The sequence below is a fragment of the Saccopteryx bilineata genome, chromosome 4 (genome assembly GCF_036850765.1).
Source record: "Saccopteryx bilineata isolate mSacBil1 chromosome 4, mSacBil1_pri_phased_curated, whole genome shotgun sequence".
Classification (NCBI taxonomy): Eukaryota; Metazoa; Chordata; class Mammalia; order Chiroptera; family Emballonuridae; genus Saccopteryx; species Saccopteryx bilineata.
Window position 1 is genome coordinate 49,258,814 of NC_089493.1, and position 17,186 is coordinate 49,275,999.

Consider the following 17,186-nt stretch of genomic DNA (forward strand, 5'->3'; position numbering starts at 1 on the left):
CCATTTTTGAAAAATGTTTTATCTTTTGATGTGAAAAATTGAACCAGTGCTTGTTTGATATCTTCTTCATTTTTGAATTTTTGCCCTTCAAAAAATTTTGTAAGGACAAAAACAAATGATAGTCGGAGGGTGCTAAGTCCAGGGAATATGGTGGATGCGACAGACATGCTTCTGTAGCATTTCTTCCTTGTTGAAATTCGTAAAAATTACAGTGGCGTAAATGAACTTTATCAGTAGCCATGGGTACACTATCGCTTCACACATAAGACTAACCTGAATTAACTTTGTTTTAGTTAATTTGCTACGTCAGTATGTATACATTAAGTGATAAAAATAGGCACACGTGCGCCAAATAAACATGTGCTTACGTGTCGAAACTTGTTGTGATAGAAACGGACAGAACTTTCTGGTAGACCTTATACTATGCAGGATATATTTATGAAAGTTGTCTGAGGACCCTTAATAGCACCAGGCCTGGATTATTACAAAGGCATATAGGCATTTGGTTTAAAATGTGAAAAATCAAATACACCGCGATCTCACATTTCTTATTGCTCCCTATTAGACCTGAGGGGGTGACTGTGACCGGGCCTCTGGTGATAGTTTCATCCAGAGTGACTAAGTGGGTTTCTCAACACGTACATAGCAAAAGCCACTGCATACACAAAGAGGGACAAGCCATGGAGGCTTCTCAGAACTGGGGGAGAATGCTGACACGGAGGATTCCCATCCACATGCCTCTCCTGTGGGAGCTATGGGAATCTAGAGCAAAGGATAATTACTAGGTATCTGATTAGGGTGATTAAATAGAATTTTGGAATATCATATCTAAAAGGCAGCTGGACCAGGGATTAGACACTATCATTAGACCCATCTACTAACATAAATTGAACTCACAATCTGAGATGTTTTCATTTATGGAAAATTTTTAAATGATCTCAAGAAAGATAATGTACTCAATCTCAAAGTCCAAAATCAGTCCTTTTTTAGAAATCCCTAAAACCAGTGTTAAACAGTACCATGCTTGAATAACTAATATTACTTATTATAGAAACATGTAACAGTTACTCAGCATACAGGCTATCTGTCAAAAATGGTCAGTGAAATGTACAAGAAATATATTTGGAAGTAATGCTGGCTATGAACTTAAATGATATTTCTGACATTACCAATGACTCTGCCTTATCATTCTTTTGCTCTCTGTTAAATTTGTACATGGTTCTTATTATGATAAAATCATAAACTGAAAGCAAAATTTTCTATAAAATATGTAGAGGGCAACTATCAGAGAAACAATAGGCTTTGCTATGTAACCAATATAACATGAATTGAAAGACAGCAATGTTATAGAGATGAGACGCATCTTTGTGAAATATCTAATCTTTTACTTGAGATTTACATGCTGCTTGGAGAGAAAAAGGAGCACTGAGCCCAGACAGATGACAACATTTTTATCCCCACTCTACCACTAATTAGCCACAGGAATTTAGGCAAGTCATTTATTTCTTTCAGCCAAATTTCCCTCATGTATAAAATATGAAGTATAATTAGGAGTCACTGAGGTCTCTTTCAGATCTAAAATAGAATTCTGTGAGTTATAGCTCCTCATAGTTCTTAGGTATAAAGTGGTCCACAGTGCGGAGGAGGGAAGCTGGCATACGACCGCTATCATACTAGCAATGACCTTAGGATTTCATTTTCTCATTTTTGAGTCATTTTTGAACCAAAGATTCTCTTTCTATTTTAATTTGCCACACATTTTCACATATGCAGGGCCAACAGCAAATGGCGTTACAGAAAGAAAGGAATTTGAAAGCTGCTTTAGAAAGAATATAACCCTATAAGGTTGGAACAAGAAACCTGGAAACAGGACAACCTCCATTTGATAATGTTTCTAAATCTTCTGAATTGTTAAATTTGCCACATAGAAGATCCAAAAAAAAATCTTGAAGTTCCACTATACATGTTCAAAAAGTTACTGGATATTAAAAAGGTGTATAAATATTGTTACCTGAAGGTGCTGAAGATCATCCTCCTGGACATTTTGGGATAAGTTATATACCTTGATTAGGAAGTAAAGTTAAAGTGAGAAAATAATTAGCATCATCCTCAGCACTCACTCTGTCATTCTCTATTTTTATAAATATCAATTATCACAAACTTGAACTCTCTTACATATATTCTTATATCATGATATCTATAAGTAAGACCTTAATCAGGAGTAAGAGAAGCTTGAGAGACAATAAACAATGTACAAGGATCATAAAATTGTTCCAGAAATGCAACAGCCACCGGTTCTGGGGGCAGAATATTAAAATTACTTTATGAAACTGATTTAACCATTAGTCAATAAAACACTCCTTCTTATAAATAATGGCAATCTAAATCTGAATAGCCCATATATAAAATTGTCTTGAAAAACTATGTTGACTTCTTCACAATTGGATTATCTTAGGTATGTCTACAGAAAGTTTCATGATGTGGAAGTTAGATTCTGATATCCTGCTCACACCAGTAAACATATGCATTAATGCTTCGTGAACAGATCACTGTATCAAGGTGAAATTTTTTTGAGGGATATAATAATCAGTGACTTCAAAAGGAAATTAAGGATGTGGATATTTCTATGTATTATAGCAAGCAGTATACTTTTAAATAGATCGTTTCTCAGATAATAATGAAGAGTCATTACTAAAAGGACTTGGATTTTTCAGTGAAAATAAGTGTTTTCAGGTAAAATAGAAATAGTAAAAAGGCAAAGTCAATCTGTTTTTAATTAGCTTGTATAAATGGCTTATACTGTTGATTATGAAGAAATTAGGTAAGTCAATATTTTAAAGGATTGTTCATTTAAGAAGTATATTTTTAAAAGCTAGTCAATCATAGGTTATAATCATGGCTTTTTATCTTAAAAGTCCTTTATACAAAATTCAGTCTTCCTTCTATCCACCCTCTCGTGGTTGTCCTACCTATACATGATGCCTTCATTGCCGGTTCACTGGTTCCATTCTTCTGTACTTAGAATTTCAGCCTTGATGACTCATCCTAACAACTTTGTCTATCCTACCTTTTTAAACTGTCTTACCTTTCTTTTTAACAGTCTATTTCTTGTCTATTATCCCTTCTTGGTCTTTCCAGTAAATAGGAAATATTTTTCAATTGTCTTAAATTCTTTATGCTGTGTGTTCTATGGTTATAGTAAAATTCTCACGGACTTTTAGGACAACTAATAAAGCCTACAATAACTTCAAAGACAATACTTTAAAAAAGACAGAGGGGAAAAAAAGGAAAGGAAAGGAAAGGAAGACTATAATTTTTACAAGAAGACAGTTACTTTCCTAAATGTATACTGATGTTTTAAAAGGCTGTAAACACATATAAATGTTTACATTTAGAAATGTTCCTACTAGCTATGTAAAGTAAAATTTTGAATTTATAAATCATTTCATTAAATATAACTTATAATAGGTGATCCCTAGATACCTGCATACATTATAATATTTAATATTACTATATTTATTATATATTTTAAACAGAAAATATCAATAAGATAAATATCACCTTTTCTGACTAAAGTAGGCAATTTGAAAACATCAGAAATTAGGTGAGAATAATAAAAACAATTCTATTCATAGAAATCATGAGAAGTGGTAGGCAAATAATATGCATGATTTAACATTTCTGTTATCTCACTAGCACAAATATGTGGAAATATATATATATATAATTTCAGGTGAAAGAAGCATCCATAAAAATTGATTTATTTTATTCCATACCTGTATTGAGCTGATCATTGTGCTAAGGGCAAATACTGTGGCTGAATCTCTCAAAGTTGACTGACTATCAAAGGTTCCCTGAGTATCCATCAATAGCACTGCAACCTACAGGCAAGTAGAGTATGTTGTTAATATTTTACTGAACATGTAGAGCAGGGGTCCCCAAACTTTTTACACAGGGGGCCAGTTCACTGTTCCTCAGACCGTTGGAGGGCCGGACTATAAAAAAATCTATGAACAAATCCCTATGCACACTGCACATATCTTATTTTAAAGTAAAAAACAAAATGGAAACAAATACAATATTTAAAATAAAGAACAAGTAAATTTAAATCAACAAACTGACCAGTATTTCAATGGGAACTATGAGCCTACTTTTGGCTAATGGGATGGTCAATGTCCAGTTCCATATTTGTCACTGCTAGCCGTAACATTGATATGACACGTGCGTCCCGCGTCACCAGAAGTAGTACTGTACGTGAGCAACACCGCGCTGCCACATACAGTACTCCAGGAATACAGCACATCTGCATCCTGTGCTCCTCTCACTGACTACCAATGAAAGAGGTGCCCCTTCCGGAAGTGCGGCGGGGGCCGGATAAATGGCCTCAAGGGGCCACATGTGGCCGCGGGCCTTAGTTTGGGGACCCCTGATGTAGAGTGTTCAGGTTACCACTAAGTCAACATCATAAGAACTACAGTAAACCATTAATAATGAATACTTATTATTTTTACATATGCCATGAGTACCACAGAAAGTAAAAATATTAATTAGCTGCCAAATATTGTAATGATTAATTTTCATTGGTAATCCAAATAACAGAAACAGCACTGAAACAAAGTTTAGATGTTAGCTGATCTGCTGTTCCATTGTTCTACAATTTTGCCTACCCAGATTGCTAGAAAAGGAAAGAGGGAACATGCAATATAATGCTACCCACCTCCTTTTTAAACATCATGTGAAATGGCCTAAAATTAGTTTTCAATTGAGAGATTTTGAGGATCCTGAAAAGTAGTAACTGTTGTAAGTGAAAAATCTATTTTCTTTCAGAAGATCACATCATACCTTTTTACCATCAGGTTTATTGATAAGGAAGACTTCACTCCATATCTGGATTCCTGTAGTCTCTCGTTCAGACCCACCTCTCCATGAAAAACCAGTCAATGGTTCATTGTAATCTCCAACCCAATCAACTGATTCCTATAAATTAAGAAAGTCTATGATATGGAACTAGATATATAGTATAGTACTTTCCATTTATCCATTTAGGTCTGTATCTCTCTCAACTCTAGTCAAAAGGAAACAACACATGCACAGCTACTATATTGATACAATTCCTTTATTTATTCATCCAAAAAGTAATTACAGAGGAGCAACCATTTGCCACATTTCATGCTAGGTACTATGGGGATACATAGATATTCTGGACCAGAGGAAGTTCATAGCCTAACAGGGAGAGACATGCTAACAAACCATTATAATGCAATGTACGCATGCCAAAATGGGAGTGTATGTTAGGCATAAGTAAAGCATAAGAAAATAAATAAATAACTCTTGATCACATAAGACTTCAAAGGAGAGGTGATATTTGAGCTAAGACTTGAAAGATCTTTAGGAATTTTCCCAGTGAGCAAACTTGGGTAGGGCATTCCAGAAACAAAGGAATAAAGATGTGTGGCCCTGGCTGGTTGGCTCAGGGGTAGAGCGTCGGCCTGGCATGCGGGGGACCCGGGTTCGATTCCCGGCCAGGACACATAGGAGAAGCGCCCATTTGCTTCTCCACCCCCCCTCCTTCCTCTCTGTCTCTCTCTTCCCCTTCCACAGCCAAGGCTCCATTGGAGCAAAGATGGCCCGGGCGCTGGAGATGGCTCCTTGGCCTTTGCCCCAGGCACTAGAGTGGCTCTGGTCGCGGCAGAGCAACGCCCCAGAGGGGCAGAGCATCGCCCCCTGGTGGGCAGAGCATCGCCCCTGGTGGGCGTGCCAGGTGGATCCCGGTCGGGCTCATGTGGGAGTCTGTCTGACTGTCTCTCCCCGTTTCCAGCTTCAGAAAAATGCAAAAAAAGAAAAAGAATAAAGATGTGAAAGAACATATTAATGCTTCGGTATTGGGGCCTCAAGGAGGGAGTGAATAGGAGGAAGAGAGGCACCTAGTAGTAGGTGCAGAAAAACAAAAATAAAACAAATCTGTTACACTTGAATCTGAGCAAATGCTATTTAACACAAGTGTTACTATTTAATGTTTAACAGTTAAAACTATGAATATGCCTAAAACTGTACAATCCCAAAGAATGTAAAGTTTACTAATTTTGTTCATTCAATTCTCCCACCGGTGTTAAGTAGTACACTAATGCTGGTATGCTAGAAATAGAGAATAATAAGAAGCTTGCTTGCTTTCAGAGTCTGAGTTGTTTAGCAGTTCTGTTCTTGATTTGTTTGAACTGGCACTAAAGATTCCAGATGTTAATGTCAACGTTACAACAAACAACAAGTGTTGGTGAGGGGGTGAAGAAAGGGGAACCCTAGGGCACTGTGATGGGAATGCAGATTTGCACAACCACTGTGGAAAGTAGTATGGAGTTACCCCAAAAAATTAAAAATGGAACTGTCTTATTTATGACCCAGTGATTCTACTTCTGGGAATATATCCTAAGAATCCTGAAACACTAATTCAAAAGAATATACATACTCCTATGTTCATTGCAGCCTTATTTACAATAGCCAAAATCTGTAAACAGCCTAAGTGCTCATCAGTCGATGAGTAGATGAAAAAGCTGTGGTACATTTACACATGGAATACTATGTGACCATAAAAAAGAAGGAAATCTTACGTTTTGCAACAGTATGGATGTACCTGGAGATCACTATTCTCAGTGAAATAAGTCAGTCAAAGAAAGACAAGCTGCCTGACTAGGTGATGGCACAGTGGATAGAGCGTCGGACTGGGACGCGAGGACCCAGGTTAGAAACCCAAGGTCGCCAGCTTATGCGCGGGCTCATCTGGTTTGAGCAAAAGCTCACCAGCTTGAGCCCAAGGTCACTGGTTTGAGCAAGGGGTCACTCAGTCTGCTGTAGCCCCCCGGATCAAGGCACATATGAAAAAGCAATCAATGAACAACTAAGGTACCGCAACAAAGATGCTTCTCATCTCTCTCCCTTCCTGTCTGTCCCTATCTGTCCCTCTCTCTCACACACAAGAAAAGAAAAGAAAGACAAGCACTGTATGATTTCAATCATATGTGGAATCTAAGAACAAAATGAACTAAGAAGCAAAATAGAGACAGACTCATAAACAGAGAACAGGCTGACAGCGGTCGGGGGTGGGGAGGACTGGCCTAGGAAGGTAGAGGGATAGAGCAAAAAGAAAAAACAAAAGAAAAAAATACTTATGAACATGGATAACAATGTGGTGACTGCCAGAAGGAGGGAGTTGGAGGAGGATATAGAAGGGACGAATTGTGATAGATGAAGGGGGAGTAACAAACATACACAATGGTATACTGAGATGTGTTATAGAGTTGGGCACCTGAAACTTGTATAACTATGTTAAGTAGTGTCACCCTAATAAATTCAAAAATATTTTTTAAATTTGCGAAGAACAAAAAAAAGTTAACATCACAAAATTCTTCAAAAAAACCCAACTAAAGATTAATCCAAAATGGGTAATTATGGTATAAATACATAATACAAAGTTTCTTTGGGTAGTGTGTCTATTCTGCCAAAAAATTAATATTTGCATCAGAATTGCTACGGGTAAAAGAGTAGGAAAAAAATCTGGTATGCTTTCCACTCCCAACCCTCTGTCCCCAATTCTAATCTCTTCATCCCTCTGCTTTTGGTTTATCCTAGGCCCCTTAAAGTCCCATTTCTGTGCCATACTTGTCTCAAATGTTACGACACTGTTGGTTGCCTTTGGGGGTAGAGATAAGAGAGAACCTTCTGGGGTAAAGGCAAGATATACTTGATGGGATTTGGGGCTACACAGGTATAAGCCTTTAAAAAAAAAAAGCAAATGTACTTGATATTTGTGTGTGTAACTGTATATAAATTTTATAATAAAAGAAAAACTAAATAAATACTGAAATATATAATAATGATGTACATTGAAATATTTATGCGGAAGTATACTGATATCAGGGATTTACTTTGAAATGAATCAAATAAATATGATTAAGAAAAAAATATATATAATACAGACAGAGACAACAGTGTGGTGATCAGGATGCAATGTGCAGATGATGTTAATTATTGAGTTGTATGTACACTTGAAACCTGCACCCCAATTAATTCAATTAAAAAAGATAAAGTGATATGCCAACAATGAAACATTGAGAACTAACTCAAAAAAATAATCCCCTTCACAATTGCAACAAAATAAATAAAATACCTAGGATTAAACAGAACAAAGAATGTAAAGGACTTATATAATGAAATCTACAAACCATTGTTAAGGGAAATCGAAAAAGATACAATGAGATGGAAGAATATTCCTTGCTCTTGGATAGGAAGAATAAATATAATCAAGATGGCCATATTACCCAAAGCAATATACAAATTTAATGCAATTCCTATCCAAATTCCAATGACATTTTTTAAAGAAATGGAACAAAAAATCATCAGATTTATATGGAACTATAAAAAACCCCGAATACGGCCCTGGACGGTTGGCTCAGTGGTAGAGCGTCGGCCTGGCGTGCGGAAGTCCCCAGTTCGATTCCCGGCCAGGGCACACAGGAGAAGTGCCCATCTGCTTCTCCACCCCTCCCCCTCTCCTTCCTCTCTATCTCTCTCTTCCCCTCCCGCAGCCGAGGCTCCATTGGAGCAAAGATGGCCCGGGCGCTGGGGATGGCTCCTTGGCCTCTGCCCCAGGTGCTACAGTGGCTCTGGTCGCAACAGAGCGACACCCCTGGTGGGCAGAGCATCGCCCCTGGTGGGCGTGCCGGGTGGATCCCGGTCAGGCACATGCAGGAGTCTGTCTGACTGTCTCTCCCCGTTTCCAGCTTCAGAAAAATACAAAAACAAAAACAAAAACAAAAAAATACCCCGAATAGCCAACGCAATCCTAAAGAAAAAGAACGAAGCTGGGGGCATTACAATACCTGACATATATTATAGAGCCACGACAATCAAAACAGCATGGTATTGGCAGAAAAATAGACACTCAGACCAATGGAACAGAATAGAAAGTCCAGAAATAAAACCACATATATATGATCAAGTAATTTTTGACAAAGGGGCCAACAACATACAATGGAGAAAAGAAAGCCTCTTCAACAAATGGTGCTGGAAAACTGGAAAGCCACATGCAAAAGAATGAAACTTGACCACAGTTTGTCCCCTTGTACTAAAATTAACTCAAAATGGATCAAAGATCTAAACATAAGACCTGAAACAATAAAGTACATAGAAGAAGACATAGGTTCTAAACTCATGGACCTTGGTTTTAGAGAGCATTTTATGAATTTGACTCCAAAGGCAAGGGAAGTGAAGGCAAAAATAAATGAATGGGACTACATCAGACGAAGTTTTTGCTCAGCAAGAGAAACTGACAACAAAATAAACAGACAGCCAACTAAATGGGAAATGATATTTTCAAACAACAGCTCAGATAAGGGCCTAATATTCAAAATATACAAAAAAAATCATAAAACTCAACAACAAACAAACAATCCAATAAAAAAGTGGGAAGAGGACATGAACAGACACTTCTCTCAGGAAGAAATACAAATGGCCAACAGATATGAAAAGATGTTCATCTTCATTAGTTATTAGAGAAATGCAAATCAAAACTACAATGAGATACCACCTCACACCTGTTAGATTAGCTATTATTAACAAGACAGGTAATAGCAAATGTTGGAGAGGCTGTGGAGAAAAAGGAACCCTCATTCACTGTTGGTGGGACTGTAAAGTAGTACAACCATTATGGAGAAAAGTATGGTGGTTCCTCAAAAAACTGCAAATAGAACTACCTTATGACCCAGCAATCCCTCTACTGGGTATATACCTCCAAAACTCAGAAACATTGATACGTAAAGACACATGCAGCCCCATGTTCATTGCAGCATTGTTCACAGTGGCCAAGACATGGAAACAACCAAAAAGCCCTTCAATAGAAGACTGGATAAAGAAGATGTGGCACATATACACTATGGAATACTACTCAGCCATAAGAAATGATGACATCGGATCATTTACAGCAAAATGGTGGGATCTTGATAACATTATACGAAGTGAAATAAGTAAATCAGAAAAAACCAAGAACTGCATTATTCCATACGTAGGTGGGACATAAAAACGAGACTAAGAGACATTGATAAGAGTGTGGTGGTTATGGGGGGGGAGGGGGGAGAAAAAGGGGGAGGGGGAGGGGCACAAAGAAAACTAGATAGAAGGTGACAGAGGACAATCTGACTTTGGGTGATGGGTATGCAACATAATTGATTGACAAGATAACCTGGACATATTTTCTTTGAACATATGTACCCTGATTTATTGATGTCACCCTAGTAAAATTAATAAAAAAAAGATAAAGTGATATATGGAAAGAATAGTCAAAGACTCATGTGATAAAGCAAAAACATTAATATTATCGATAGATTCTAGGTAGTGGATACCCAAATTTTCACTGCAAAATTCTAACTTTGCGATAAATGAATGGGACTACATCAGAATAAAAAGTTTTGCTCAGCAAGAGAAACTGATATAAAAATAAACAGACAGCCAACTAAATGGGAAATGATATTTTCAAACAACAGCTCAGATAAGGGCCTAATATCCAAAATTTACAAAGAACTCATAAAACTCAACAACAAACAAACAAACAATCCCATAAAAAAATGGGAAGAGGACATGAACAGACACTTCTCCCAGGAAGAGATACAAATGGCCAACAGATATATGAAAAGATGCTCAGCTTCATTAGTTATTAGAGAAATGCAAATCAAAACTACAATGAGATACCACCTCACCCCTGTTAGATTAGCTATTATCAACAAGACGGGTAATAGCAAATGTTGGAGAGGCTGTGGAGAAAAAGGAACCCTCATTCACTGTTGGTGGGACTGTAAAGTAGTACAACCATTATGGAGGAAAGTATGGTGGTTCCTCAAAAAACTGCAAATAGAACTACCTTATGACCCAGCAATCCCTCTACTGGGTATATACCCCAAAACCTCAGAAACATTGATACGTGAAGACACATGTAGCCCCATGTTCATTGCAGCACTGTTCACAGTGGCCAAGACATGGAAACAACCAAAAAGCCCTTCAATAGAAGACTGGATAAAGAAGATGTGGCACATATACACTATGGAATACTACTCAGCCATAAGAAATGATGACATCAGATCATTTACAGCAAAATGGTGGGATCTTGATAACATTATAGGGAGTGAAATAAGTAAATCAGAAAAAAACAAGAACTACATTATTCCATACATTGGTGGAACATAAAAATGAGATTAAGAGACATGGACAAGAGTGTGGTGGTTACCAGGGGTGGGGGGAGGGAGGACATGGGAGGGAGGGAGGGAGGGAGGGAGAGAGTTAGGGGGAGGGGGAGGGGCACAGAGAACTAGATAGAGGGTGGCGGAGGACAATCTGACTTTGGGCGAGGGGTACGCAACATAATTTAGTGACAAAATAACCTAGACATGTTTTCTTTGAATATATGTACCCTGATTTATTAATGTCATCCCATTACCATTAATAAAAATTTATTTAAAAAAAAAATTCTAACTTTGCTGCTGCATGCTTGAAAAAAAGTTTTAATAAATGTTGGAGTATAATTATTACAATAAAAAAGTTATGACAAAAGTTACTTGACATTTTATCTATTTTTTATTTGTTTTATCATTTGACATTTTAAATCCAATAGCATGTAAAGTTTATGATCATATTACTATGAGGTATCTATTTTTAAAAGAGTAAAAAGTAAAATTCTAAGAAAAATATAGCAAAATGGCTTCAGACAAAAGTGGCCTGTGTAGTTTGGTGCCCATCAGCAAAGTTGGAATGGTTACACCCCAGTATTTTTAACTACAGGGAGTCCTCAGGTTGTAACAGTGTCAACATGACATTTCAAGTTTACGATGCTCGCTCCCATAAAAAACTTTAAAAAATTGAGATGTGAGTGTTTTGGCTTACTCGGTTTTTGTCATTTTTATGTTACTATAGTACAGTGTACAATACAGTATATTAGTGTTCTTTTCCTTTTTCTGTGGCTTAATTATGTTTTCATGTTCTAGATTATGATTTTACAACTGTGTTAGGATAGGTAACTGACTTAGGCTAGGGGGTGTTTCGACTTACATCAAAATTCTGGTTATGCCACTGCCATAGGAACAAAACTGTATCATTACCCAAGGACCCCCTGTAGTTCTTATTTAGTATACATAATGATAGAAATAGAAATAATGGACACTATCAAATAAAAACAAAAAGTGACAGAAGCATAGAAACAGAAAACTTTTTGAAGCACCTCCTACATACCTGGTTATACATGTATCTCAACATGAAGTCCATTAGGAATGATTTTCCTTTTCTAAATGCTCCAGCAACAGATACAGCAACGACCTCCTTGTCTCTAACAGCCTCCGAGAGAAGGATTCGATTCAGTGCAGTTTCATCTAACTCAAAGGAATGGTCATCTTTGACAATAAGTACTTGGACTGGTCCTGCCTTTTTCACTGGCTCTTCCTCTTCTGAGCTCCATTCATATGTCTTTTCTGAAAACCCACCTGTTAAATAAAGTAGCAATTTATTTTGGTAATTACCTCAAAATACCAAAAACTGCATATGCACCTCTCAACTCTCAAATATTTGAAACAGGAACACAGTAGCATTAGCACTGCTCACTTAAAATTAGTTTTTCGTTGCAACACCTTAGTTGTTCATTGATTGCTTTCTCATATGTGCCTTGACCGTGGGACTACAGCAGACTGAGTAACCCTTTGCTCAAGCCAGCGACCTTGGGTCCAGGCTGGTGAGCTTTGCTCAAACCAGATGAGCCCACGCTTAAGCTGGTGACCTCGGGGTCTCGAACCTGGGTCCTCCTCATCCCAGTTCGACGCTCTATCCACTGCGCTACTGCCTGGTCAGGCCCAACAGTTTTACTTTTAAAATAGCTCTATATCAGTGCAGAGATCTCTGTCTGTAGAGTAAGAAAGAAAATCAAAACTAAAGAGTCTACTTTTAGGAAAGGGAAATAAAATGGTTTTAGTGGGCACTTTCTTCATCCCCTAGAAATGTTTTGTTATTTACATGAAAGAGCCTTGCGAAAAATTTTAAAGCTGAACATACAAAGGAGGAAATACATAAAGGAGCTCAGAATCACATATTATTGAAACTGGAATAAATTTCTAAAGCAGTGGTCCCCAACCTTTTTTGGGCCACGGACCAGTTTAATGTCAGAAAATATTTTCACGGACCGGCCTTTAGGGTGGGATGGATAAATGTATCACGTGACCGAGACAAATGTCAAGAGTGAGTCTTAGACGAATGTAACAGAGGGAATCTGGTCATTTTTAAAAAATAAAACATTGTTCAGACTTAAATATAAATAAAACAGAAATAATGTAAGTTATTTATTCTTTCTCTGTGGACCGGTACCCAATGGCCCACAGACCGGTACTGGTCTGAGGCCTGGGGGTTGGGGACCACTGCTCTAAGGCATCTAGTTCAGAGCTCCCTCCAATGCATGTATCTCATTTACAAAATCCTAGACTCTTGTCTGAAATTATATGCCACATAGCAATGGGAGAATTAAATTGGGTAGGACCAGATTACAGAAGATCTCAAATCCATGGCAAAGAGGTCTGGAAATAATTCAGTAAATACTAAGAAACTTTTGAAAGTTACTTTATGTGGAGATATTTTTTACAAACCTGTGTGAAACTAGGTAATTACTAAACCTCTCGGATTCTTCATCTGTAATATGGACACTACTAATACTACCTATTTAATAGGGTTATTGTAAAGATTAAGTGAGTTACTATATGTAAAGTGCTGAGAACAGTGCTCATGACATAGTAAGCTCATAAAGGTTAGCTATCATTATTATTATCACCACCACTACCTTGGGACTATTGACTGAATTAAGTGTTTCTGGAAAAACTTCTGCATACTCTTTATAAATTTATGTGTATGTGCATGTGCACTTGAGTGTTTTCTGAGTTTTCTATTAAATTGTCAGAAATGCTATTTTTGACAGAGGTCAACTTTTAGAATTCCTCCTTAATATACAAGAATTTTGGAACCCCAGACCTTGGCATTTGGGGTATATTACAAACCAACTTCAATGTGTCAAGTGGTACATTCTTATATCCACTGCCTTTGTAACTTTAAAAGGTCCTCCTGCTTTGATTCTGGGATCAGCCACATGATTTCCTATGGCAGAAATGCCTCTGCCATTCACTGTGAGAATATCCCCAGACTAGTCTGCCTACTGCTGTAGGATGAAAGAGATTGGGAACTTTCAGGAGCAAGCTACCCCTCAGCCATGGGAGAGAGCCAAGGCACAATCAACAGAGTTGCCTGATACACAGTTCAACATGTGATCAGTAAATGCTTGTTTTTCTATGCTCCTGAGGTTTTGTGATTATTTACCATGCAGCATAACAGGCAAACAACTGATACAGCCTACAACTCCTTCCTCTAGAAAGGCAGTACAGTGTAGTGGTTAAAAACACAGGCTCGCCTGACCTGTGGTGGCGCAGTGGGATAAAGCGTCGACCTGGAACACTGAGGTTGCTGGTTCGAAACCTTGGGCTTGCCTGGTCAAGGCACATATGGGAGTTGATGCTTCCTGCTCCTCCCCCTTCTCTCTCTTTCTTTCTCTCTCCCCTCTCTCTCTAAAAATCAATAAATAAAATATTAAAAAAAAAACACAGGCTCTGATTAAAAACTAGACCTCTGAGATTCAAATCAAGGCTTCCTCATTTCTTAGCTGAGTAACCATAAGCAAGTTGTTGAACCTCTCTGTGTCTGCCTCAAAAGGTTATTCTAAATTAATATATGCATGTAACACACTGAGAACAGTGGCTGGTGCCTAGTAAAAATAATCAGTATTATTATAGATTTAGGAAACTAAAGCCAAAGATGTAACTAACCTTATTCAAGAAGAGGAAATACAATTTCTGTATCAGGCCATTTACCATGGATGACTTCTTATGTTATTTATTTATTCCTTTAAATAGTCTAGCAAATTATTTATTATCTTTATTTTTGACACATGAGAAAATTAAGAATTGTATTAAATAACTATCCTAACATCATGCCACTAGCCAGTGATATATCCAAGTTCACATTGTTAATAACTGTCAATTTGGGAGCAGATCTCAGGTATCTAACTTCCATCTCAGACCTTTCTACTATAATATTCTGCCTCTTTAGTAGAAATCAAATAACTCTTCAACAACACATAAATTGGCTCATTTGCATTGTATCAAAAGAACAGAAAGTTAAAACATGCACCAATTGATTCCTCAGATCAGGTATATGACCTAGCTTTAAATAATATTAATCTCAAATCAACTCTTAATAATTTTTTTAACAAACTGGGCTCTTAAATAACCTTTCAGCTAAATTTATGAAAATATACTTAAATAGACATTTTTCATTATGTCTAGTTGATAAGTCCTATAAGAGAAAAACAAGGCAATTGTATCTCTTGGTTTAATTTTTTTTTTGAGAGAGAGAAAAGACAGAGACAGGAAGGGAGAGAGAGGCTGATAAGCATCAACTCATAGTTGCTTTCACTTAGTTGTACATTGAGCTTCTCTTCACTTGCCTTGAACGAGGTTGTGCCAATATCCCCTTGCTCAAGCCAGTGACCTTGGACTTTTCATTCCAGTGACCTTTGGGCTCAAGCTGGTGAGCTGTAGGATCATGTGAGTGATTCCCCTGCTCAAGGCAGCAACCCCACACTGACACACCTATGCTCAGAGCCAGTGACCTTGGGTATTTTTTGTTTTTTTTTATAATTTTTCTGAAGTTGGAAATGGGGAGGCAGACAGACTCCCATATGCGCCCAACCGGGATCCACCCGGCATGCCCACCAGGGGGTGATGCTCTGCCCATCCAGGGCATTGCTCTGTTGCAACCAGGGCCATTCTAGCGCCTGAAGCAGAGGCCATAGAGCCATCCCCAGCGCCCGGGGCCAACTTTGCTCCAATGGAGCCTCGGCTGCGGGAGGGGAAGAAAGAGACAGAGAGGAAGGAGAGAGGGAGGGGTGGAGAAGCAGATGAGCGCTTCTCCTGTGTGCCCTGGCTGGGAATCGAACCCGGGACTCCTGAACACCAGGCCGATGCTCTACCACTGAGCCAACTGGCCAGGGCCAACCTTAAAGTTTTGAACCAGTGACCTGCTCAGCATTCCAGGTTGATGTCTTATCCACTGTGCCATCAACTGGTCAGGTTCTTGGTTTAACTTTTAATGAGTCATCAGATCACACTGATATGCATATATACATAACATTTATAACTATATTTATATATAGTTGTTCATCTATAAAACAGTGCTATTGAAATATTGCACATCTAACATGCAATTTAATTTTTCATTAATGGAACAGACACATAGCAATACTTTCTGAACAACAGTAGAAAGCATCTGGAGACAATAGAGCCATTGCCTATAGCCATGAATCTCTCTGTAAAGTTAAGAAAAATGGATGTTGTAGCCAAAAGATAACATAGATGTGGAAGTCAGAGAGTCTGTTTAAAGTCCAGCTTCATAACTTTCACATATATGAACTTGTGGAACTTAACCTCCCAATGGCTCACGTTCCTGTATCTGCAAAATGAGATTAAGAATAGTATCTACTTCAGAGAAGCTTTGTGATAAGTAAATGAAATAATGTTCATTAAATGAAGACCAAAGAGCCTGACAAGTAGTATGTGCTTAATAATGGCGACCACTATTAATAATATTATCTATTCATATTTGATTTCAGTACTACCTGCCCACTTTATTTCAGCCTCAGTACAAAGGCCCCTTTTGAAGACAACAACTATACATTTTCTTTGATAAAGCTCCTTGCCTATGGGGTAGTTATCATCTGAGTACACAACTTATGTGAATCAGGGACCCTGGTCAAATACAGTTTTTTAAAATACAAAAACTTCTTCAGAGCTGAAAACTAGATTACAACTTTCTACAGACTGAAATAATTCTTTAAACCTGTTTGTAGCAAACTATATATGCAAGATGTACTGTGAATGGAATTTCTGGGTTGTAATTTTTTCAAATACTCAACTTTGCAACATGATACAAATTTTTTTCTAAGTGGCTGTACCAATTTTTCACTCCCCACCCACTCCTAACAATTAGACATCCTGTTGAGCCACATCCTTTCTAACACTTGGTTTTGTCTGACTTCTTAATTTTTGTCAACTGCATAAGTATAACAT

At 37.7% G+C, this 17,186-nt stretch overlaps 1 protein-coding gene across 3 annotated transcripts in view; it reads right to left on the reverse strand.

Annotated features, from left to right (window-relative positions):
• ATL1 (atlastin GTPase 1) overlaps positions 1 to 17,186 on the reverse strand; it is an 80,053-nt gene that overhangs the window by 38,368 nt on the left and 24,499 nt on the right. For all 3 annotated transcript variants that reach the window (XM_066272098.1, XM_066272095.1, XM_066272097.1), the window contains 4 exons: positions 12,268 to 12,515; positions 4,843 to 4,977; positions 3,777 to 3,881; positions 2,012 to 2,062 (listed from right to left, as the gene is read on the reverse strand). In XM_066272098.1, coding sequence (XP_066128195.1) covers positions 2,012 to 2,062; positions 3,777 to 3,881; positions 4,843 to 4,977; positions 12,268 to 12,515 — 539 coding nt within the window. The remainder of the gene's footprint in view (positions 1 to 2,011; positions 2,063 to 3,776; positions 3,882 to 4,842; positions 4,978 to 12,267; positions 12,516 to 17,186) is intronic.